The sequence below is a fragment of the Oncorhynchus gorbuscha genome, linkage group LG08, assembly GCF_021184085.1.
Source record: "Oncorhynchus gorbuscha isolate QuinsamMale2020 ecotype Even-year linkage group LG08, OgorEven_v1.0, whole genome shotgun sequence".
NCBI lineage: Eukaryota > Metazoa > Chordata > Actinopteri > Salmoniformes > Salmonidae > Oncorhynchus > Oncorhynchus gorbuscha.
The window spans coordinates 62008050-62031043 of NC_060180.1; the positions used below are offsets into that span (position 1 = coordinate 62008050).

Consider the following 22994-nt stretch of genomic DNA (forward strand, 5'->3'; position numbering starts at 1 on the left):
TGTGTGTGTGAGAGAGGTGTCGACATCATTGTGTGTGTGAGAGAGGCGTCGACATCAGTGTGTGTGTGTGAGGGAGTCAACATCAGTGTGTGTGTGAGAGAGGCGTCAACATCAGTGTGTGTGTGTGAGGGAGTCAACATCAGTGTGTGTGTGAGAGAGGCGTCAACATCAGTGTGTGTGTGAGAGAGGCGTCAACATCAGTGTGTGTGTGTGAGGGAGTCAACATCAGTGTGTGTGTGTGAGGGAGTCAACATCAGTGTGTGTGTGAGAGAGGCGTCAACATCAGTGTGTGTGTGAGAGAGGCGTCAACATCAGTGTGTGTGTGTGAGGGAGTCAACATCAGTGTGTGTGTGAGAGAGGCGTCGACATCAGTGTGTGTGTGAGAGAGGCGTCAACATCAGTGTGTGTGTGTGAGGGAGTCAACATCAGTGTGTGTGTGAGAGAGGTGTCGACATCAGTGTGTGTGTGTGAGGGAGTCAACATCAGTGTGTGTGTGTGAGGGAGTCAACATCAGTGTGTGTGTGAGAGAGGCGTCAACATCAGTGTGTGTGTGTGAGGGAGTCGACATCAGTGTGTGTGTGTGAGGGCGTCGACATCAGTGTGTGTGAGGGCGTCAACATCAGTGTGTGTGTGTGTGAGGGCGTCAACATCAGTGTGTGTGTGTGAGGGCGTCAACATCAGTGTGTGTGTGTGAGGGAGTCGACATCAGTGTGTGTGTGTGAGGGCGTCGACATCAGTGTGTGTGTGTGAGGGCGTCAACATCAGTGTGTGTGTGAGAGAGGCGTCAACATCAGTGTGTGTGAGGGAGTCGACATCAGTGTGTGTGTGTGAGGGCGTCGACATCAGTGTGTGTGTTTGAGGGCGTCAACATCAGTGTGTGTGTGTGAGGGAGTCGACATCAGTGTGTGTGAGGGCGTCGACATCAGTGTGTGTGTGTGAGGGAGTCGACATCAGTGTGTGTGAGGGCGTCGACATCAGTGTGTGTGAGGGAGACGACATCAGTGTGTGTGAGGGAGTCGACATCAGTGTGTGTGAGGGAGTCGACATCAGTGTGTGTGAGGGCGTCAACATCAGTGTGTGTGTGTGAGGGAGTCGACATCAGTGTGTGTGAGGGCGTCGACATCAGTGTGTGTGTGTGAGGGCGTCGACATCAGTGTGTGTGTGTGAGGGAGTCGACATCAGTGTGTGTGTGTGTGAGGGCGTCGACATCAGTGTGTGTGTGTGTGTGAGGGCGTCAACATCAGTGTGTGTGTGTGAGGGCGTCAACATCAGTGTGTGTGCCAATCACTCTTCTCACCTTTATTGACTCTTCATTGTCATCCTCATGAACAGAGCTAGAAGGAGAGGGTGTGGCCGACTTGCTCCCAGGGGGAGATGGGGAATTATGGGTAACGTTGTTTACGCTCAGTCCCAACTGGGTGTTGAGTTGTGATTGGTTGATGGTGGTAAGTTGACTCTGATGTCCCATGCCTGATTGGCTCCTGGATCTGAGTGCTTCCATTGGCTGATGGCTGCTGTACCGGGAATCGGAGTTGACCATTTGTTGCATCTGGGGGGGAAAATGTAGCGTTGTTTTTAAATGGCATTAAAATAGCATACAATAATGCTACTTTTAACTCTCTTTAACCCACTCCTAGAAACGCTCTTGAAACAGCTCTGCTCAGTCACACTCATTCACATATACACTCACTAATGGTTCTTCACACACATCTTTGTTTCAACCATGACTGAAATCCTAACTAACATTCTTCAGCATAAGAACAATGTAACTTTTGTCTTTCCACAGGAAACACGGTTGTAGGTTGTGATTGAATAGCCTCTTCAGTGTGGCCCCCTGCCCCCACCCCACCCCAGAGTGTGGCCAGGTCACCTAATACCACAGGGACTGACAGGTGACCTGGGCGACGCCTCACACCTGCTATTGTCCCCGACACCATGTCATACACAATGTCCCCGGCACCATGTCATACACAATGTCCCCGACACCATGTCACACACAATGTCCCCGACACCATGTCACACACAATGTCCCCGACACCATGTTACACACAATGTCCCCGACACCATGTCATACATAATGTCCCCGACACCATGTCACACACAATGTCCCCGACACCATGTCACACACAATGTCCCCGGCACCATGTCATACACAATGTCCCCGACACCATGTCACACACAATGTCCCCGACACCATGTCACACACAATGTCCCCGACACCATGTCATACACAATGTCCCCGACACCATGTCATACACAATGTCCCCGACACCATGTCATATACAATGTCCCCGACACCATGTCACACACAATGTCCCCGGCACCATGTCACACACAATGTCCCCGGCACCATGTCATACACAATGTCCCCGGCACCATGTCATACACAATGTCCCCGGCACCATGTCATACACAATGTCCCCGACACCATGTCACACACAATGTCCCCGACACCATGTCACACACAATGTCCCCGACACCATGTCACACACAATGTCCCCGACACCATGTCACACACAATGTCCCCGACACCATGTCACACACAATGTCCCCGACACCATGTCACACACAATGTCCCCGACACCATGTCACACACAATGTCCCCGACACCATGTCACACACAATGTCCCCGACACCATGTCACACACAATGTCCCCGGCACCATGTCATACACAATGTCCCCGACACCATGTCACACACAATGTCCCCGGCACCATGTCACACACAATGTCCCCGACACCATGTCACACACAATGTCCCCGACACCATGTCATACACAATGTCCCTGACAGGTGAGGCTTGGGCGGAGAGGCTCACCTCAACACCAGGACAGGTGAGGCTTGGGCGGAGAGGCTCACCTCAACACCAGGACAGGTGAGGCTTGGGAGGAGAGGCTCACCTCAACACCAGGACAGGTGACTCCTGTTAACTCTGTAATCTACAGAGATTAGCTCCATCCCCTCCAGCCAACTAACACCTTCACCCCTTATATCACCAACGACCCCATGACCTCTTCTGCCTCTTCTCTCCTCTTTTTGAAGAATAGGTGAATAAACACACTATTTTTCCTCCAGGCTACTTCCTGTGCCCAACCACTGAGCACCTCCTCTCCTTATACAGATGTGTAACTGTTGGTACCGCCAGATAGAGCACATCATCGTAAAAGTTTAGCAACTGTCGGTTACCGTGGAAAATAACCTAATCGCCATGGTGACGTGTGGGAACTTTCCGAAGTATCGGAGAGGTGAGTCACAAGCCAGGTCATCATTATGACACTAATATGAATGGATACCAAAGATTATTTTATCTTTGTCTAACAGCCCTACCTTATGGTATCAATAACGTGGGTGGATTTCATTGGGGGGGATGCAAACTAGTGCATTACGAACAGGAAACTGGCGGTAGTGGAATGCGGGTAAAAAGCTAGATGTTAAGTTTTTTTTATATAAAAGTGATTGGGGTAGTTTGGCTCATGACTGGCTAAGTGACATATTAGGAATTATTCTTTTTCCAACATCCCACCATCTCCCCCCTCTGCTTAGTACATTTTAAATGAAGGAAAAAGTAAACTACTTATCTCTAGACCTACATCATTCTTTTGAATATCTTCTCAAATAAAAAGGTGTAAAGATACACTGCTTTTATCCCCGGGTTCTGTGAAAAAAATCAGATCCCAGAACTGAATTTCTCTTCGACAATTTCTCTATTAATCGAACACTTACTCAAATGGAGTTCATTATAATCACCTAACGGTGGTTAATAACAAGAATGAAGGCTAAACGTATAGAAGACATGGTTCCATCAGTCCAGCCTCTTTCATTCCTTGCCGCGGCAACAAGCTCTCAGCCTCGTTGCCTGGCAACCATAATTCATAGCCACTCTAAATGGATGGCCTGTGAGAACATTAAGGTGAATGGGAACAAAATACCCTTTGTCAATCTGGGGAGTCTTTCAGCCAGCAGGTCATCCACCCCTGCTCCTTTTCCCTTCTTGCAAAAAACAACAACAACAATTTACGAATGTTGAGCAATAGAAAACACTAATGTTTAAGTTACTTAGTGAATGTGAAACATAATATTTAAAAAAATATATATATTTGACCTTTATTTAACTAGGCAAGTCAGTTAAGAACACATTCTTATTTTCAATGATGGCCTAGGAACAGTGGGTTAACTGCCTTGTTCAGGGGCAGAACGGTATATTTTTACGGTAGATGTTAACTACTTAGTGAATGTGAAACATAATATGGTCGTAGCCAAGATGTTAACTACTTAGTGAATGTGAAACATAATATGGTCGTAGCCAAGATGTTTTAGCTACTTCGTGAATGTGAAACATAATATGGTCGTAGCCAAGATGTTAACTACTTAGTGAATGTGAAACATAATATGGTCGTAGACAAGATGTTTTAGCTACTTAGTGAATGTGAAACATAATATGGTTGTAGACAAGATGTTTTAGCTACTTAGTGAATGTGAAACATAATATGGTCGTAGACAAGATGTTTTAGCTACTTAGTGAATGTGAAACATAATATGGTCGTAGCCAAGATGTTAACTACTTAGTGAATGTGAAACATAATATGGTCGTAGACAAGATGTTTTAGCTACTTAGTGAATGTGAAACATAATATGGTTGTAGACAAGATGTTTTAGCTACTTAGTGAATGTGAAACATAATATGGTTGTAGACAAGATGTTTTAGCTACTTAGTGAATGTGAAACATAATATGGTCATAGACAAGATGTTTTAGCTACTTAGTGAATGTGAAACATAATATGGTTGTAGACAAGATGTTTTAGCTACTTAGTGAATGTGAAACATAATATGGTTGTAGACAAGATGTTTTAGCTACTTAGTGAATGTGAAACATAATATGGTTGTAGACAAGATGTTTTAGCTACTTAGTGAATGTGAAACATAATATGGTCATAGACAAGATGTTTTAGCTACTTAGTGAATGTGAAACATAATATGGTTGTAGACAAGATGTTTTAGCTACTTAGTGAATGTGAAACATAATATGGTCATAGACAAGATGTTTTAGCTACTTAGTGAATGTGAAACATAATATGGTTGTAGACAAGATGTTTTAGCTACTTAGTGAATGTGAAACATAATATGGTCGTAGACAAGATGTTTTAGCTACTTAGTGAATGTGAAACATAATATGGTCGTAGACAAGATGTTTTAGCTACTTAGTGAATTTGAAACATAATATGGTCATAGACAAGATGTTTGGCCTAAAGTGGAAAATAAGCTGATATGTCCAGCCTTGGAAATCATTAAGTCCCACATTGCAAAGGGAAATTGGGTTATATGGTTTAAGAATGGGGCTATGAGGTTCCATATCCCTGGCTAGTAGGACCCGGGAGCTAAACACACACAGCTACCCAGGTCTGATTAATGGAAATAAATATGCACTAGGGAAAATCATAAAGACCATGTAGACCGCACACAGTGAAACCATGTAGCTCCTCAGTGGTGGAGGTGCTGATGACACATAATATTGAATATGGTGAACATGGCCAAAGGCAGAATGAATAATGTCTGAGAGCGGGAGGTGAGAAGTTTCACTTTGACAAGAATGGGAGATGATCTCCAATAACTATGCAGAGTAGTTAACCACGGTTAGTCATGACACCTATCACATTGTGAGGTTTCTGCATGGAAGGACAAATCTTAAAGTTAAAGTTTCGTTTCATCCCCTTTTCAAAAGTCAAGACTTGCATTGAGTGTATTTCTTCTGAATGTCACCCCACCAGATTGTTTTCGATTTCTAGTGAATAAATATCAGGGGAAAACTCCCCATCAACCATCTAAAAACGAATGGGTCATCCATTAGTACAGCGGAGACCCAATGGGGTGTCCAGGATTTTGTTCTATCCCTGCACCAACACACCTGATTGAACCAACCAACCGCTCGTCAAGCCCTCGATTACTTGGATCAGGTGTGTTGTTGCTGGTATGAAACATATGCCTGCACCCACAGCTGCCCTCCAGAGCAGAAAATCGCACACTGCTTGCTAGTGGCATCAGGCTAGACTCACCACAGACAGGGTGCTGGACATCAGGCTGCCATTTTGGCTCAAGAGCCCTCCATCCTGGCCCATCATGTCCATTCCCTGAAGGTGGAAGGGGTGCAGGCCACTCTGGGAGTGCACGGGAGCCAGCGGGTGGTAGGAGCCAGACTCCGACTCTGGTAGGTGGGGGTGCAGCATGTGTTCTGGGATGGTGGGAGGTGTGATGGGGGGAATGTTGAAGTCTTCATCCCCCAAACTGGGCACTGGGTAGGACTGTAAAAGAAGAGGAGCGGGAGAAAAAGAATATGTTAGAGAATAATAACATAACAATATTAGCATTTAGGAGAAATGTTTTAGTGGATGCAAGTCCAACCAAACTGAGCACTCAAACACATTAGGCTAAGAGCACAGTAGAGGTGGATGCTACACATTGATACTAGTGGATGAGGTGAGTTTCCCCTGTACAACGTAAAGCTCTTTGAGCATCTGAAAATCAATCCAATTCATTATTACTACAGTATTATATTACAGCTCAACTACAACACTGCGATGCAGAACATGCAGATGGCTTCAGATTATTATAGTAGTCATTAATAGACTACTATAGTTCCATGAGTCTTTATTAAGACTGCAGTGGGACTTCTGTAAATACCTCCTAAATTAGTTATATTATTAGAAGGCAATTAGGATTAATGATGTACACTGCCTTGAACGATTCTTATGATCAACAATACCAACAATGAGGATTAATCATCATCGTTAATGCAATCACGATTACTTGACTTAATTAATGCATACATGATCAACTACACATAGGAAACATAGAAGTTCATTTCACATGTAACCAAATGTGTGTAAATGCATTAGGCATGTTTTTGAATGATTCCGGCTAAATAAAAGGGGGTTTGAGGGTATGTAAATGTATGTTAAAAGAATGTCCCTCAATTAACGTTGAATTAAAAGGCTTATTTTATGCGTCTCCACAGTCAGTTCCACTTGGCTGTGCAGGATGATCTGTCTCCCTCTCAATCTCTTTGGACCCCTTTTTAGCTCGAAAAATGTATAGCAGACAAGGTAGATGAAATGCAGTAAAAATCTGAAGCAAACCATAAATTATTCTGTAAACACTGCAAAAAACTGCACTCACCTCGAATCAACAGGAAATGTGTGTTAAGGTACCTGTACCAGTGGAGGATAGTGGGAGGAGCTATAAGAGGATGGGTTCATTGTAATGGCTGGAATGGAGTAAATGGAACAGAGTAAAACATGGTTTCCATATGTTTGATGTGTTAGATACCGTTCCATTAATTCCAATCCAGCCATTAAAATGAGCCTGTCCTCCTATAGCTCCTCCCACCAACCTCCTCTGGTCTATACAGCTCTGAAATAGGAACCATTTCCATAAAGAGAGAAAGAACAATTCAACACATCAACTTGCTCTTGATCAATTAGACCCACACAATTTAGTTTTACTCGGTGAAGCTTTCCAAAAGACGACAGCACAACAAATCACACTTCTGATACAAGTAAAATGTTTTATTTTTCTCTCTACCCCAGAAGTGTCTTTTTCCCAGTTTCATCAGAGGGCTCAGGAGTTACACTCTGCCTCTACTACCTCCTCGTTGATTCCCTCCAAGATTTTCATTACCACTAATTTATAGCTTTTATTTGCTGAAAACAAAATGGAGCTGACAGACAGCCAACTCCAGGCAATTAGGCAGAGAATCAGTTCCAAAACCCATCTCTACTGAAATACCAGCCCAACTGTTCTTTTAAAAGACGATAATAATCGTTTTAATGAGCTTCCTTCAGCTTCTCTCTCTCTCTCTCTGCTAAAAGCCAACATTTTGCATTCATTTGCATATTTGATTGTGTTTCCTCTCACAGATGTCGAAGTTGGTTGGTTGGTAGGAAACATGTTGGCACAATTCATACAGTAAGGTTTTCAGGAACGCAAAATCATAAAAACAAAAAGATTGTCATAATGGTTGTTGCCTGGGGGTTACTTGATGATATTGATATTGCTTCAAATTTGACAAATGATTTTGTTTTGCTTATCATTTCTCTATACATAAGCCTACAGACAGACCTTACATTGGGACTTAATAAAAGGCCAAGTCAATGTTGTGGCAAAGGCGTTTCAAAGTATGGACATAAAACATTGATAATTACATAACAACGACAAACATGACAGTTACATAACTAACCTCCTGTGCAGAGTTCTAATGTAGTTGTTGTTTTTAAACTCTGTGGCCCTCCAAGAAAAACACTCAATATAGAGTATGCACCCATCTACTCTGGTTTTCTAATAGCTCACACTGAAGAGAGTCATGGGAGAACTTGAGTCGAGGCCAGACACACAGCAATGTTACATGTGTAACATGAGCGTGATGGTTACCAAGTGATCAAGAGGAGAGAAGAGAGACAAACCATCAATGGATAGACACAGAGACAGAGAGAACGATATGTACTGTATTGTAAACCTGTAAATCAGGGATGGGCAACTTTGATGGGTGTGGGGGCCACAAACAATCGTAACTCTTTACCCACATCCATACCCACACATCAGGTCAGAGCCGACCCTAGCCTTTTGGGGGCCCTAAGTGAAATTTCGTTGGAGGCCCACCCCCCAACCAAATTACTATTCTAACTCTCAACAGTAAGTTGAAAGCCCAACTAAGTTCCAAAATTTTAAAATATTTTATTTGGAAATGAAATGGCGGGTCTACAAAAGTGAGGCCCGAGCCACCAGTTGCTCATCCCTGTTATAAATCACCCTGTCTATTAGTGACTTCATCATCTGTAATAAAGGTGAGGAATTGGATGTCCAGGGTCACAGCATCAGGGGGTAAGATGTCAATACAGCGTCACTTGTTACTGTTCAGTCTGTTTGATCTCGGAGACTATGATGAAGACAAATACAATGTGTTGTTTCATGTTGTCCTCACTTTCTAACACATCTACACCATCTGCAGTGAATAAAAATGGAAAGATAAGTAACATATTGGACCTTTAAATGTTACAAAAGCGGCAAAAAAGGCTCTTCAAATTTTTTTGTGGTCAAGAAGGTGTTAATTAAGTTAAGAACCCTACAGTAAAAATACAGTATGCCCACACAGCAGTAGCCTTGTGATTAGGGGTAAACATTTTGGGGAATATTCAGAGGTGGAAACTTTCCGTGTGAATTAACGGGAATATATAGGAATTAACGGGAATATATGGGAATTAATGGAAATAAATGCTAATGAATATTAATACCATTTAAATGTAGATATTTTTTGCATTTGATATATTTACCATATCATATGGAGACAGAAACACAAACCTTTAACCTTATCATATCAGGAATCAAGGTAAGACCCAGATGCAGACTGTCAAAGTTACAATGTTTATTGTAGAAACAGGGGCAGGCAAAGACAGGTCAAGGCAGGCAGGGGTTGATAATCCAGGGTAAGGCAGAGGTACAGGATGGCAGGCAGGCAGACTCAGGGTCAGGGACAGGCAGAGAGGTCAGAAGGGTGGGTACAGGGTCAGGACAGGCAAAGGTCAAAAACCAGGAGGACGAGAAAAGAGAGGCTGGGAAAAGATAGGAGCTGACAGGAAAATGCTGGCAAGCTTGAACAAACAAGACGAACTGGAAACAAACAGACAGAGAACACAGGTATAAATACACAGGGGATAATTGGGAAGATGGGCGACACCTGGAGGCGGGTGGAGGACAGGTGAAACAGATCAGGGAGTGACATAAGTAGACATAATTGCAAACGATTAAATCCTTCTAATAGAAATGTTTAAAAAAAATGAGTTACGAATTTAACTTTAATTAAATGAGTTGACTCTTCACATGGGATGATTACACTGAACAACACAATAAAGGGAATATTGAATGATCCCCAATGATCCATTGCATCTGTAAAATGATGAGTCTAGAAACTAAAGCTTTGGTTGTTTTCCTCTCAGGCTTCCATGTCTTCTCCCTGGACCTCCTCAATGTCCACCTCTTAAACATCAGACTCTGAGGCCTCATCTTCACTGTCACTTTCCAACCTTGTTGAGGATGGCTCATAGTCAGGCTCAAAAAGCCTCAAATTTGTCCGGATGGCCACCAATTTTTTAACCCTTGTATTGGTCAGCCTGTTGCGTGCTTTGGTGTATGTGTTCCCAAACAGGGACCAGTTGTGCTCTGAGGCGGCTGATGTTAGTGGGATCTGGAGGATGATGGAGGCAACAGGGAAAAGAGCCTCAGATCCACAAAGTCCCTTCCACCAGGTGGCTGATGAGATATGTTGGCACGGTTGCCATATTGCATCTCCATCCCAAAGCCCTTGCTTGGAAGTGTACTTCACCAGACTGCCAAGAACCTTGCCCTCATCCAGGCCAAGGTGGCGAGACACGGTGATGATGACACCATAGGCCTTGTTGATCTCTGCACCAGACACGATGCTCTTGCCAGCATACTTGGGGTCCAACATGTGTGTATGGGATTCAGGCAGAAGTCTTCACGCTTTTTGATGTATTTCAGAACGGCAGTTTGCTTGAAGCAACAGTGAAGTGGGCAGGGCAGTACGGATTTCTTCTCTTACACCTGCAAGCAAAGTCTGAACATCAGACAGGATGACATTGTCTCCCTCGGCAGACTGTGATATAGCCATTTCTTGGAGCAACTCCTTCCCCTCCAGAAGACCAAAATTATGACAACACCACCCAAATCGGTGTTGCTGGGCAGCATCAATGTGGTGCTCTTATTCTTTTCACTTTGCTTGGTGAGGTATATTGCTGCTATAACTTGATGACCCATTACATACCTAACCATTTCCTTGGCTTTCTTGTAGAGTGTAACCATTGTTTCAGTGCCATGATGTCCTTGGGCAACAGATTCAGTACATGAGCAGCACAGACAATGGATTTGATTGGAGGGTAGGACTCCTCCACTTTAGACCAAGCAGCCTTCGTGTTCACAGCATTGTCTGTCACCAGTGCAAATCCCTTCTGTGGTCCAAGATGACTGCCTTCAGCTCATCTGCAATGTAGAGACCGGTGTGTCTGTTGTCCCTTGTGTCTGTGCTCTTGCAGAATACTGGTTGAGGGGTGGAGATGAGGTAGTTCATTATTACTTGCCCACGAACATTCGACCACCCATCAGAGATGATTGCAATACAGTCTGCTTTCTCTATGATTTGCTTGACCTTCACTTGAACTCTGTTGAACTCTGCATCCAGCAAATTAGTAGATAAAGCATGTCTGGTTGGAGGGGTGTATGCTGAGTGAAGTACATTAAAAAATCTCGTCCAGTACACATTGCCTGTGAGCATCAAATGTGAACCAGTTGTATACACAGCTCGAACAAAACATTCATCAGCATTTCTCTGACTACGTTCCTCCATTGAGACAAAATAACTTCTGATTCCAGGAGGACCATGAGCTGTTGCTATCAATAAGGTGTCTGATTCATAATTTTCACCTCAAATAGAGGTAGAGGGATTTTTGTCAGAGGTTGCTTGTTGTGAGAGCTGAGGGAACTTTATGCACTTGGCCAGATGATTCTGCATCTTTGTTGCATTCTTCACATATGATACACATATAACATTAGCTGCAGTGAAATGTCTCCACACATCAGATTGTGCCCGAGGCGTTTTCCTGTAAAGATTGAGAAAAAAAGATGTTAAAAAACAAACAAATACAATTCCATGTACAGATAAATAGTTAAGCAGTTAGATTAAACAAATCCTGTGTAAGATACATGTTTTTAAATGAAACATGTATGGAAACAGATGAATTAACTCCTCAGTTAGCAGGCTCAAGCAAGCTAAAACCCACATGGTAGCAAAAACTAACTAGCAGAAACTGTTTTCACAAGTTATAAGTTATTTTTTTAAACTTTTCTGTAGGCTACTATTTACTAGTTAACAAAAAATAATGTATGTCATATAAAATATATCCACCCCACCCAGTATTGTAATCAAAACTTACCGGAAAGCATGTAGTCCTTGGCTCAGACAGTGTAATAGTGTGGGTTCAATAGCATCTCATTAGTGTGCAAGATCTTGAGAATCAGCTGTACATGCGATAGAAGAGTGCACTGCACAGGTGATGGTAGAATGCACTGTTCATGCAGAGGGTTGCAATTCCATTGAATTGGGGATAGTTTAACCAAAATATGCCACAAGACCTAGAATTGCCTTATGTGTATCCCACAAAAAAGGTTCACTGTTATAAGGTAATTTTTTGATGAATTTAAGCAAAATTCTCCAAATTCCTGGGCTTAACTTCACATGGAAAATATCCGGAAACATTCCGGAAATTTACCAGAAAGTTTCTGACCCTTTGCAACCCTACATGTGATAATTAGCACCCTAAAGTAAAAAACTTTTTAAACTAACATTATCTGAAGGTCTTCTTACAAAGTAGTTGTTTTTCATGCTGCCATTCATTTGTCCTTTAGAAACAAAAAGCCCATTGTCTCGTGAGCATATTTTCTAATATCAAGCCTTGTCCTGAATAAATTAGATTTTCTTCTTTCTGTCATTCTCTTCAATCGCCCATTGTCCCTTTCAGTTGAGAACAATGGTAAGTCCCTTTCTGCTCAGAACTATGCAAATGCCTGCTAGTGGGCCTATTTTGATTAACCCCATTCAAATATATTTTATTCTTATTACAAATGCACCATTCAAATGAAAATGTTCCTCCGAACATTAGCCTCTAGAATGACAATGATTAGCAACAGTTGCAGAGCCTTCACCATAGTTGAAAAAAAGACTAACGACTTATAAGTCAACTTCAACCAACATCAAATCATGAAATGGTTTTCTATTTGAAAATATGTAACAACTGATGGGTGCAGTGCAGACCAGCCATCTTCAAAATAATTTGATCATATTGAGATATTTCTCTCCTTTCATTTCACTCATATCTAGTCAACACATCATTAATAATGCTGTAAGATGTAGTGTGTGTTAGAGGGGTGGGAGATGGGGAATTCCCTCCAACCAAGTTAAGGTCCCCACACCGCCTACACATACAGTTTTTATGATGAATAATTCTTGTTTTATTTTGCCTAAAAATGTTCCACTCAGCACTTGACCTACCCATAAACCATTGGCCCAATCTGGAAAGGTACTCTCTTATTACAGTTTTTTTTTTTTACCAGGGATCAACTGTTTCATTGTTTGAGATTTTGAGAAGTTGAGATAAATACAAAAAAACGAATGAATAGCTATTTTAGATAAGTCTGAGTAAAATAATCAACATGGACTAAAAAGCAACAAATAAATAAAAATTAAATAGACTCAATATTTATTGTTTTAACAAAATTAGATAATTTTGCCTCAACAGCATAAAAGGCTTCCATATGAAACAGTCTCCCTCGCTTTCAATTCACATTCAAATATGATTTATTGGCATGACAATCTGCGAGCTGCAATGTTGCCAACGCAATTAATAATGAAACAACTTCTTTTTGCCTCTCTATTTTTCCTTCTATAATACTCTCACCAAATACTACCGAGCACAGACCTAAAAGATGTAAGACGAGTTCAGGTTTCACAATAAGAAGAAATCCACCTAACACCTACTGAACCGATGAAGGGGACATGCAGAATCAAACATACTGTACCTAGTGCTGGGACAGGGTTTCAAACATTTTGGATTCTACATTGAAATGTGTTTGAGTCATAACTCTATAACACCTTTGATTTTAGACTCGGATAGATGTTATGGCTTTATACTCTATTCTGTGTTGTTTTTCTGCCTCGCCTGTTTGAGAGCAGCGCTGTGCTGCTGCTTAACCCTGTCTGCTGCTGAGATGTTCAAGGTGAACAGAACTGTTGCTGCCAATAAAACAAATTACCTGATCCCAAAGGTGTGTGTGTGTGTGTGTGTGTGTGTGTGTGTGTGTGTGTGTGTGTGTGTGTGTGTGTGTGTGTGTGTGTGTGTGTGTGTGTGTGTGTGTGTGTGTGTGTGTGTGTGTGTGTGTGTGTGTGTGTGTGTGTGTGTGTGAACTACAGTATCTTTCATAATGAATGATTCTTAAATTTCACCATCAATATGCCAAAGTCAAGTAATAAGGGATTTTGATTTGCCGTATGATGCAGGCCTAGGTTGAAACGTTGTCATAACAAACGCACTTTGGAGAGATTAGATCGAAGTGTGTAGTCTTTCTTTTTATACGAGTGAGGATTTGAACTTTCGTCAACTGACAAGTGCCTGCCTTGTGTCTGAGCCCTGAAACCCACTGGTGGTGAATTTGTTGTTGTGTATTTACCCAGGGTAGACGGGATCCATCGGAGTGAGCAGGGCCATCTCGTTTCCACAGGGGTCCAGTCTGTTTGGCGCTGAGATGCGTCTGGTGGGGGTTGGGAGGCACACGGAACTACCAGAGGGAACAGAAAGTTCAAGGGTCACCACAGAGTCATAGAAGGATGGAAGGAAGAACCCTTAGGCACAGATCTTGGATCAGCTCAGCATCCTTAAACTAGGCCATTAACCATCTGGGTGGGAATGTAAAACTAACCTTAGATTAGCTTCTAGAGAACAATGACAAACATGTTCTCTGGACAGTCAGGATGCTTTACCTAATACAGGTTAGCCTCATTGAGATATTTTTCAACCTGAATGGTAAGACATTTACTATTGCAGAAATTAGGGATGATGGGCACGATTAATTGAATATTCAAGTATCCAAATGGACATTACTATTTGATCATTTTTACATTTTAGTCAGTTAGCAATGCTCTTATCCAGAGCTACTTACACGATCACTTGCGAGAGCCTTAAATAAAAATACAATTATAGGCCTATTTTAACAATGAAAAGGCTTTTAAAATCAAATTACATTATCTAGATGACATTGCTACACACTAGGACATTTGAAATTCCTAATTTAATAAAGCCAACTTTTGAATGGAGTTTTTATGACGTGCACCCCATGAAAAAGACATACAACAGGGAATGTGAATTACTGTGTGCGTTTATAATTCATGGACATTTTTGTTTGGGTTGATACATTTTTAAAAGGGAAAATCAGGTCTGAAATTTCAAAGTGGAAATTACAAACTTCAGAAGCCTTTTTAAAACCTCAAATCCACTAAACATTTTACATTTGCTTTACAGGAAAGTTCTCCACCAAAAGGGTAATCAAATGATGTTCCTACATCTGTATGTCTTCACACCCCAGAGGTAAATATATGGGCGAAGCACCTTTGGCAGCCATTACAGCTGTGATTATTATTTTTTTAAATTCTACCAACTTTGCACAACTCTTAGGGCAACATATATCCATTGTTTTTGTCAAAATTCCTCAAACTCAGTAAATTTGGTTGGGAATCATAGATGGGTAGCAATATTCAAACATTGTCTCTGATTTTCAAACAAAGTTAAGTCAGGACTGCGACTCGACCACTCAGGAACACTCAACACCTCTTGGAAAGCCATTCTGGAGTGTTTTTAGCATTCAAGTTTGTGTAATTGTCCCGCTGAAAAATAAAACTATTATATAATTAGGTTTTCAGAAAACTGAATGAAGCGGGTTTTCCTCTAAGTTTTACCACAGTCCTAATTAAAAGATTCTAAGTAAACCAGTATCAATATTTTCAGTAAATAAAATAAAACTGTTGTCATGGATATAGGAGACTGTGTGAGTGGCATGCAGTAGATTAAATGATGTCCAATCACAATTGATAGAAATGATGCAAATTGCTGATGTAGAATGGCATAGCAATGGTGGGCCATAACTGATGTATACATCCATCATTCATTTTCATGAATTATTCACATTGACTGAGATAGTTTTGTAAGATATTGTGGTGATTGACTTCAGCATATTACTCTGATTACATGACTATGAAAAACATTAGAATGTATTTTTAAAGTACCAGGCCTGCTGTGCACACCTCAGTAAATGTGTTTCTGACTATAGCGAAGGTGAACACAGTTTCATATATGCGTGCAAAGGGTGTGAATTGCTCTGAAACGACACTTTCACACATTTATATGAGTCAGAACAGAAACCAAAAACAATCGTTCCCCAGCCCAATATTTTAGGAACCTGACCGAAAAAATTTTTTTGGGGGATAAATGTAATTTTCCCTTGTTTAACTAATTCATGACACTTCTACTTCGTAATGACAAGAAATGAAACAGAGTGAAAAAGGGTTAACTGCAATGTAAGCAGTGTGTTGCTACATATAATTCTTATTAGCTAAATTACCATTCCTTTCAGTGAGATTGACCCTTTTGCAGACAGTAAATATGGGATTGAAGAAGTTGAGATTTAATGGAACAATTTGTCATTGTTGTAAATAAATGATTGGTATAATGTTCTTGAATAACATTCATATTGAGTGATATAGCATAGCGCAACTTGTTATTAGACTGCACAATCCTCCCTTGAAAACGCATGGGTACAGTATCCTATTAAGAGCTATTTGTGAAACCACAGTCTCCAATTCGTTATCTCCATCGCCCTACAGCCCCTAGACTAAGGGAAGGGAAGGAGGCTACGGCTAATTAACACAAAGCCTTTAGTTCATTAATAAAGTAAGTTAATTATCCATTTCCTACAGACAGGAACACTGTGTTTGAACTAAAACACAATAAAGGTGAAATGAAAACAACATGAAATAATATTTTAATCTGGCCACGATGTCTGCCTCAGGAACATACAATTCTTTATTCATATTTGATTGTGTTATGTCCCTTAAAGCTAGAGTCGTTAACTGGGGCGGCAGGGTAACCTAGTTGTTTGAGCGTTGGACAAGGACCGGAAGGTTGCAAGTTCAAACCCCCAAGCTGACAAGGTACTAATCTGTCATTCTGCCCCTGAACAGGCAGTTAACCCACTGTTCCTAGGCTGTCATTGAAAATAAGAATCTGTTCTTAGCAGACTTGCCTGGTTAAATAAAGGTCAAATAAATCAAAATAAAAACACTAACAGAGCATCTCCCTGCTTCTGTTTTGGTAAAAAGCTGATGGAACTAGCTGCAGTACCCCATGAGGAAGGGGTCACACCCAGACAATCAGACTCGGACAATCGGCCCTGGTGGCACAGAATAATGAAAAGGTCTGACTGCACAGAGATGCTTGGGAAAATGGTCATTATCAACATATGTGTTTCAGGGTGGGGTATCTGAGCGCCATCAGCTATGACTTGACATTGGGGAGATTTGATTAACCAATCTTGCTCAATATTCCATGCCTTCTCAAACAGCTACAAAAGTCTTCTCTTGAGTTGGGCTCGGGGATGGAACAGCTGTTGAACATTTAGTTTAATAAAAACAAACAAAAGACAACTATTGTAAAATGTACTGTGTCCATAAAATGTATATAGTATGTATAAGCTGGATGTAGAAACCTAAGTGTTGTTGTCCATTAGTTAACTCCAATTAGGGAGGGATGGTATGATTATGGGAAAATAATAAAGGAAAATTGATTTTAGATACAGTATCAGTCAAATGTTTGGACACACCTACTCATTCAAGAGTGTTTCTTTATTTTTACTATTTTCTACATTGTAGAATAATAGTGAAGATATCGAAACTATTTTCTACATTGTAGAATAATAGTGAAGATATCAAAACTATGAAATAACACATGGAATCATGTAGTAACCAAATAAGTGTTAAACGAATCCAAATATTTTTTAGAGTTGAGATTCTTCAAAGTAGCCACTCTTTGCCTTGCGTTGCAGCCAGAACAATTGGTCTTTAGTTTGTAGATTTCTTAGCCATTTCGATGTGGGAACTCCCGTCCCTGCGTTTTTTACTCTTTGTAAATTTTGTAATGAGTCCTTTTATTAACTCTGTGGAAAGGGGCGTTCTATGACCTTTGGGTATAGTGTCTGTGCTCACAGGGGCGTGGCCACTGACCGATCATAAGTTACTATGAAAAACAACTCTCATTTAGAAGACTAAGATCACATTGTTAACTTTCCAAAAGTATTCTTATGCTTAATCATTTATTTATACAACATTCAGATGCAAACCCCATTATTGAGAATTGTATACAAACAAAGAAACAGTAATGTGTGTCTCCTGTCCTTCATGAGGTCACCAAATGAAACAAACTCGACATGACTGTTCCTTAAGTGTCCACGGACCACTCCAACTGCCAACAGAAATACTGTTCAATTATTCAACCTTTTGATGTGAAGTGTCTCTCTGTGTTCCACAGTCACCTTCTAATCTCGATACTACAGAGCCCAGAAGCAGAGTATTTTACAACCGCCATAAAGCGGCCCCCTCCACCTCTGTGGGAGAGAGAGGGCGCTGTAGAGCAGAACCACTGTATCCTGATCCTTCAGATCTTCACAGGAGAGTTATGACAAAACTTGAAGTTCTTGAAATTTTCCAGATTGACTGACCTTCACGTCTTAAAGTAATGATGGACTGTCATTTCTTTTTGCTCATTTGAGTCGTTCTTGCCAAAATATGGACTTGGTCTTTTACCAAATAGGGCTATCTTCTGTATACCAATCCTACCTTGTCACAACTTTTAACAAGGTACACCTGTTATTTGAAATGCATTCCAGGTGACTACCGCATGAAGCTGGTTGAGAGAATACCAAGAGTGTGCAAAGCTGTCATCAAGGCAAAGGGTGGCTACTTTGAAGAACCTCAAATGTTAAATATATTTTGATTTGTTTTAACACTTTTTTGGTTATTACATGATTACAAATGTTTTATTTCTGTCAGGATTTGGCCAGGGTTGTTCCGGTTTTTGGTCACTAGATGCCCCCATTGTGCCTTTTGACCTTTTGTTTTCCCTTGATCCCCATTATTATTTGCACCTGTGCCTTGTTTCCCCTGATTGTATTTAAACCCTTTGTTTTCCTCTGTTCTTTGCTCTGTGTTTGTATGTTAGCACCCAGCCCTAGTACTCTGAGAACTCTTGTTGATCCCGGTGGACTCTCTTGTGGAATTCTGTTTTTTGTTCTTGTTTGTTTGTTTTTTTGAGTATCTTTTGAGGCTTTTTGTGCTTTATCTTCCACCTTGTGGATTTACCTTTTTTGTTTTGGAGGATTACCTTTGATCTTGTAGGATTCCTTTTGAGGTTGTGGAGTTACATGTTTTCCTGAAGAACTTCACTTTTTACTTCATTAAATACACAGTCTCAAGTACTGCTGTGTCTGCCTCATCTTCTGGGTTCTGCCGACTATTTGTGGCTCAGTTGGTTAAGTGACTGTTTCTCACTCCGGAGACCCGGGTTCGTAACCGGGTCCTGACAATTTCATAGTATTGATATCTTCACTATTATTCTACAATGTAGAAAATAGTTTTAAAAATATATAGGTGATTGGAAATGATGCAGACAATGACATTGATGGAAGCCACAATCTATCTGCAATATTAAAGCTAATTAACCCGCTAAAAAAGGTTTTCATTCAAAATGACAAAAAATGTAATAAAATAAAAAGCTGATGGATGGACCTGGAGAAATGTCACCATCTCAGATTAATGGACAGAGCAATGGATGTAAGGACTGGCCATCCATGATATCAACATGATAGCTTTAACCATATTATGAGGCAATACAGTGTCTGTTTACATTTACATCGTTTACAAACATTGGAGTAAAGAAGCTTATATTTTGGGTTCTGATGGAGTACGACAGTTGAACTAAGAGGCATTTATAAGTTATATTCTTCAAGAATCAATGGGTACATAAGATTAATTTAGAAGTCCAAAAATGAATGTAGCAACTGCTGATTGCCCCTTTAAGTTATATTCTTCAAGAATCTGTGGATATACTATATTATATAACTCATTTATAAGTCCAAAAATTGATGTAGCAACTAAGGATTCTAGCTTTAAGGGCTTAGCACTAACCCCCCTCACACACACACACACGTGCACACGCATGCTCATGCACAAATGCACAAACACACACAAACACAGTTAGTCTACACCTGTTGTCTACAAAGCATGTGACAAATAACATTTTATTTTATTTTGACACACACACACACACACACTTCCAATCCCTTTGCTAACCATTAACTTGTGCACTGGGCCATATCTAAGTGGTATTTACAGTTATCACACGGCCCACTGTTACACGCTCCCTGCTCAAAATGTGTTTCACCTGAGGCCAACCCCAACAATAACAGAGACACAGCACCAGTATCCTGAAATAATCTACCATCCTCCTAGTGCAGACACACTACATCACATACAAAAGTATGTGGACACCTGCTCATCAAACATCTCATTCCAAAATCATGGGCATTAATATGGAGTTGGTCCCCCTTTACTGCTATAACAGCCTTCACTCTTTTGGGAAGGCTTTCCACTAGATGTTGAAACATTCTTGCTCAGCCACAAGAGCATTAGTGAGGTTGGGCACTGATGTTGGGCGATTAGGCCTGGCTCGCAGTTGGCATTACAATTCATCCCAAAGATGTTAGTTGGGGTCAGGGCTCTGTGCAGGCCAGTCAAGTTCTTCCACACCGATCTTGATAAACCATTCCTGTATGGACCTTGCTTTGTGCACGAGGGCATTGTCATGCTGAAACAGGAAAGGGCCTTCCCCAAACTGTTGCCACAAAGTTTGTCTAGAATGCCATTGTATACTGTAGAGTAAACTTTTCCCTTCACTAGAACTAAGGGGCCCGCACCATGAGAAACAGCTCCAGACCATTATTCCTCCTCCTCCAAACTATACAGTTGGCACTATGCATTGGGGCAGGTAGCTTTCACCTGGCATCAACAAAACCCAGATTTGTCCATCGGAATGCCAGATGGTGAAGCGTGCTTCATCACTCCAGAGAACGCATTTCCACTCCTCCAGAGTCCAGCTTTACACCACTCCAGCTGCTTGGAATTGCGCATGGTGATCTTAGGCTTGTGTGCGGCTGCTCGCCCATGGAAACCCATTTCATGAAGCTCCCAAAGAACAGTTCTTGTGCTGACGTTGCTTCCAGAGGCAGTTTAGAACTCAGTAGTGAGTGTTGCAACCGAGGACAGGCGAGTTTTAAGCACTACACGCTTCAGGACTTGACGGTCTCGTTCTGTGAGCTTGTGTGGCCCACCAACAGGACGGTCCCGTTCTGTGAGCTTGTGTGGCCCACCAACAGGACGGTCCCGTTCTGTGAGCTTGTGTGGCCCACCAACAGGACGGTCCCGTTCTGTGAGCTTGTGTGGCCCACCAACAGGACGGTCCCGTTCTGTGAGCTTGTGTGGCCCACGTTCAGCAGGACAGGACGGTCCCGTTCTGTGAGCTGTGTGGCCTACTACCAGGGGTCCCTGTGAGCTTGTGTGGCCTAACCAGGACGGTCCCGTTCTGTGAGCTTTGTGGCCTACCACCAGGACGGTCCCGTTCTGTGACTACCACCAGGACGGTCCCGTTCTGTGAGCTTGTGTGGCCTACCACCAGGACGGTCCCGTTCTGTGAGCTTGTGTGGCCTACCACCAGGACGGTCCCGTTCTGTGAGCTTGTGTGGCCTACCACCAGGACGGTCCCGTTCTGTGAGCTTGTGTGGCCTACCACCAGGACGGTCCCGTTCTGTGAGCTTGTGTGGCCTACCACCAGGACGGTCCCGTTCTGTGAGCTTGTGTGGCCTACCACCAGGACGGTCCCGTTCTGTGAGCTTGTGTGGCCTACTACCAGGACGGTCCCGTTCTGTGAGCTTGTGTGGCCTACTACCAGGACGGTCCCGTTCTGTGAGCTTGTTCTGTGAGCTTGTGTGGCCTACCACCAGGACGGTCCCGTTCCTACCACGGTCCGTTCTGTGAGGACGGTCCCGTTCTGTGAGCTTGTGTGGCCTACCACCAGGACGGTCCCGTTCTGTGAGCTTGTGTGGCCTACTACCAGGACGGTCCCGTTCTGTGAGCTTGTGTGGCCTACCACCAGGACGGTCCCGTTCTGTGAGCTTGTGTGGCCTACCACCAGGACGGTCCCTGTGAGCTTGTGTGGCCTACTTCTGTGGCCTACTACCAGGACGGTCCCGTTCTGTGAGCTTGTGTGGCCTACCACCAGGACGGTCCCGTTCTGTGAGCTTGTGTGGCCTACCACCAGGACGGTCCCGTTCTGTGAGCTTGTGTGGCCTACCACCAGGACGGTCCCGTTCTGTGAGCTTGTGTGGCCTACTACCACGGTCCCGTTCTGGAGCGGTCCCGGTTCTGTGAGCTTGTGTGGCCCACCAACAGGACGGTCCCGTTCTGTGAGCTTGTGTGGCCTACTACCAGGACGGTCCCGTTCTGTGAGCTTGTGTGGCCTACTACCAGGACGGTCCCGTTCTGTGAGCTTGTGTGGCCTACCACCAGGACGGTCCCCTGACCACCACCAGGACGGTCCCGTTCTGTGAGCTTGTGTGGCCTACCACCAGGACGGTCCCGTTCTGTGAGCTTGTGTGGCCTACCACCAGGACGGTCCCGTTCTGTGAGCTTGTTGGCCTACCACCAGGACGGTCCCGTTCTGTGAGCTTGTGTGGCCTACCAGGACGGTCCCGTTCTGTGAGCTTGTGTGGCCTACCACCAGGACGGTCCCGTTCTCTGTGAGCTTGAGCTTGTGGCCTACCACCAGGAGCTTGTGTGGTCCAGGACGGTCCCGTTCTGTGAGCTTGTGTGGCCTACCACCAGGACGGTCCCGTTCTGTGAGCTGTGTGGCCTACCACCAGGACGGTCCCGTTCTGTGACCACCAGGACGGTCCCGTTCTTCTGTACCACCAGGAGTTCTGTGAGTGTGGCCTACCACCAGGACGGTCCCGTTCTGTGAGCTTGTGTGGCCTACCACCAGGACGGTCCCGTTCTGTGAGCTTGTGTGGACCACCAGGACGGTCCCGTTCTGTGAGTGTGGCCTACCACCAGGACGGTCCCGTTCTGTGAGCTTGTGTGGCCTACCACCAGGACGGTCCCGTTCTGTGAGCTTGTGTGGCCTACCACCAGGACGGTCCCGTTCTGTGAGCTTGTGTGGCCTACCACCAGGACGGTCCCGTTCTGTGAGCTTGTGTGGCCTACCACCAGGACGGTCCCGTTCTGT

At 43.0% G+C, this 22994-nt stretch overlaps 1 protein-coding gene across 2 annotated transcripts in view; it reads right to left on the minus strand.

Moving 5' to 3' along the window:
• Positions 1-22994, minus strand: part of LOC124041944 (thymocyte selection-associated high mobility group box protein TOX-like) — a 112145-nt gene that overhangs the window by 25557 nt on the left and 63594 nt on the right. For both annotated transcript variants that reach the window (XM_046360139.1, XM_046360138.1), the window contains exons 3-5: positions 14284-14391; positions 6051-6296; positions 1298-1549 (exon numbers count right to left, since the gene is read on the minus strand). In XM_046360139.1, the coding sequence (XP_046216095.1) occupies positions 1298-1549; positions 6051-6296; positions 14284-14391 (606 nt within the window). The remainder of the gene's footprint in view (positions 1-1297; positions 1550-6050; positions 6297-14283; positions 14392-22994) is intronic.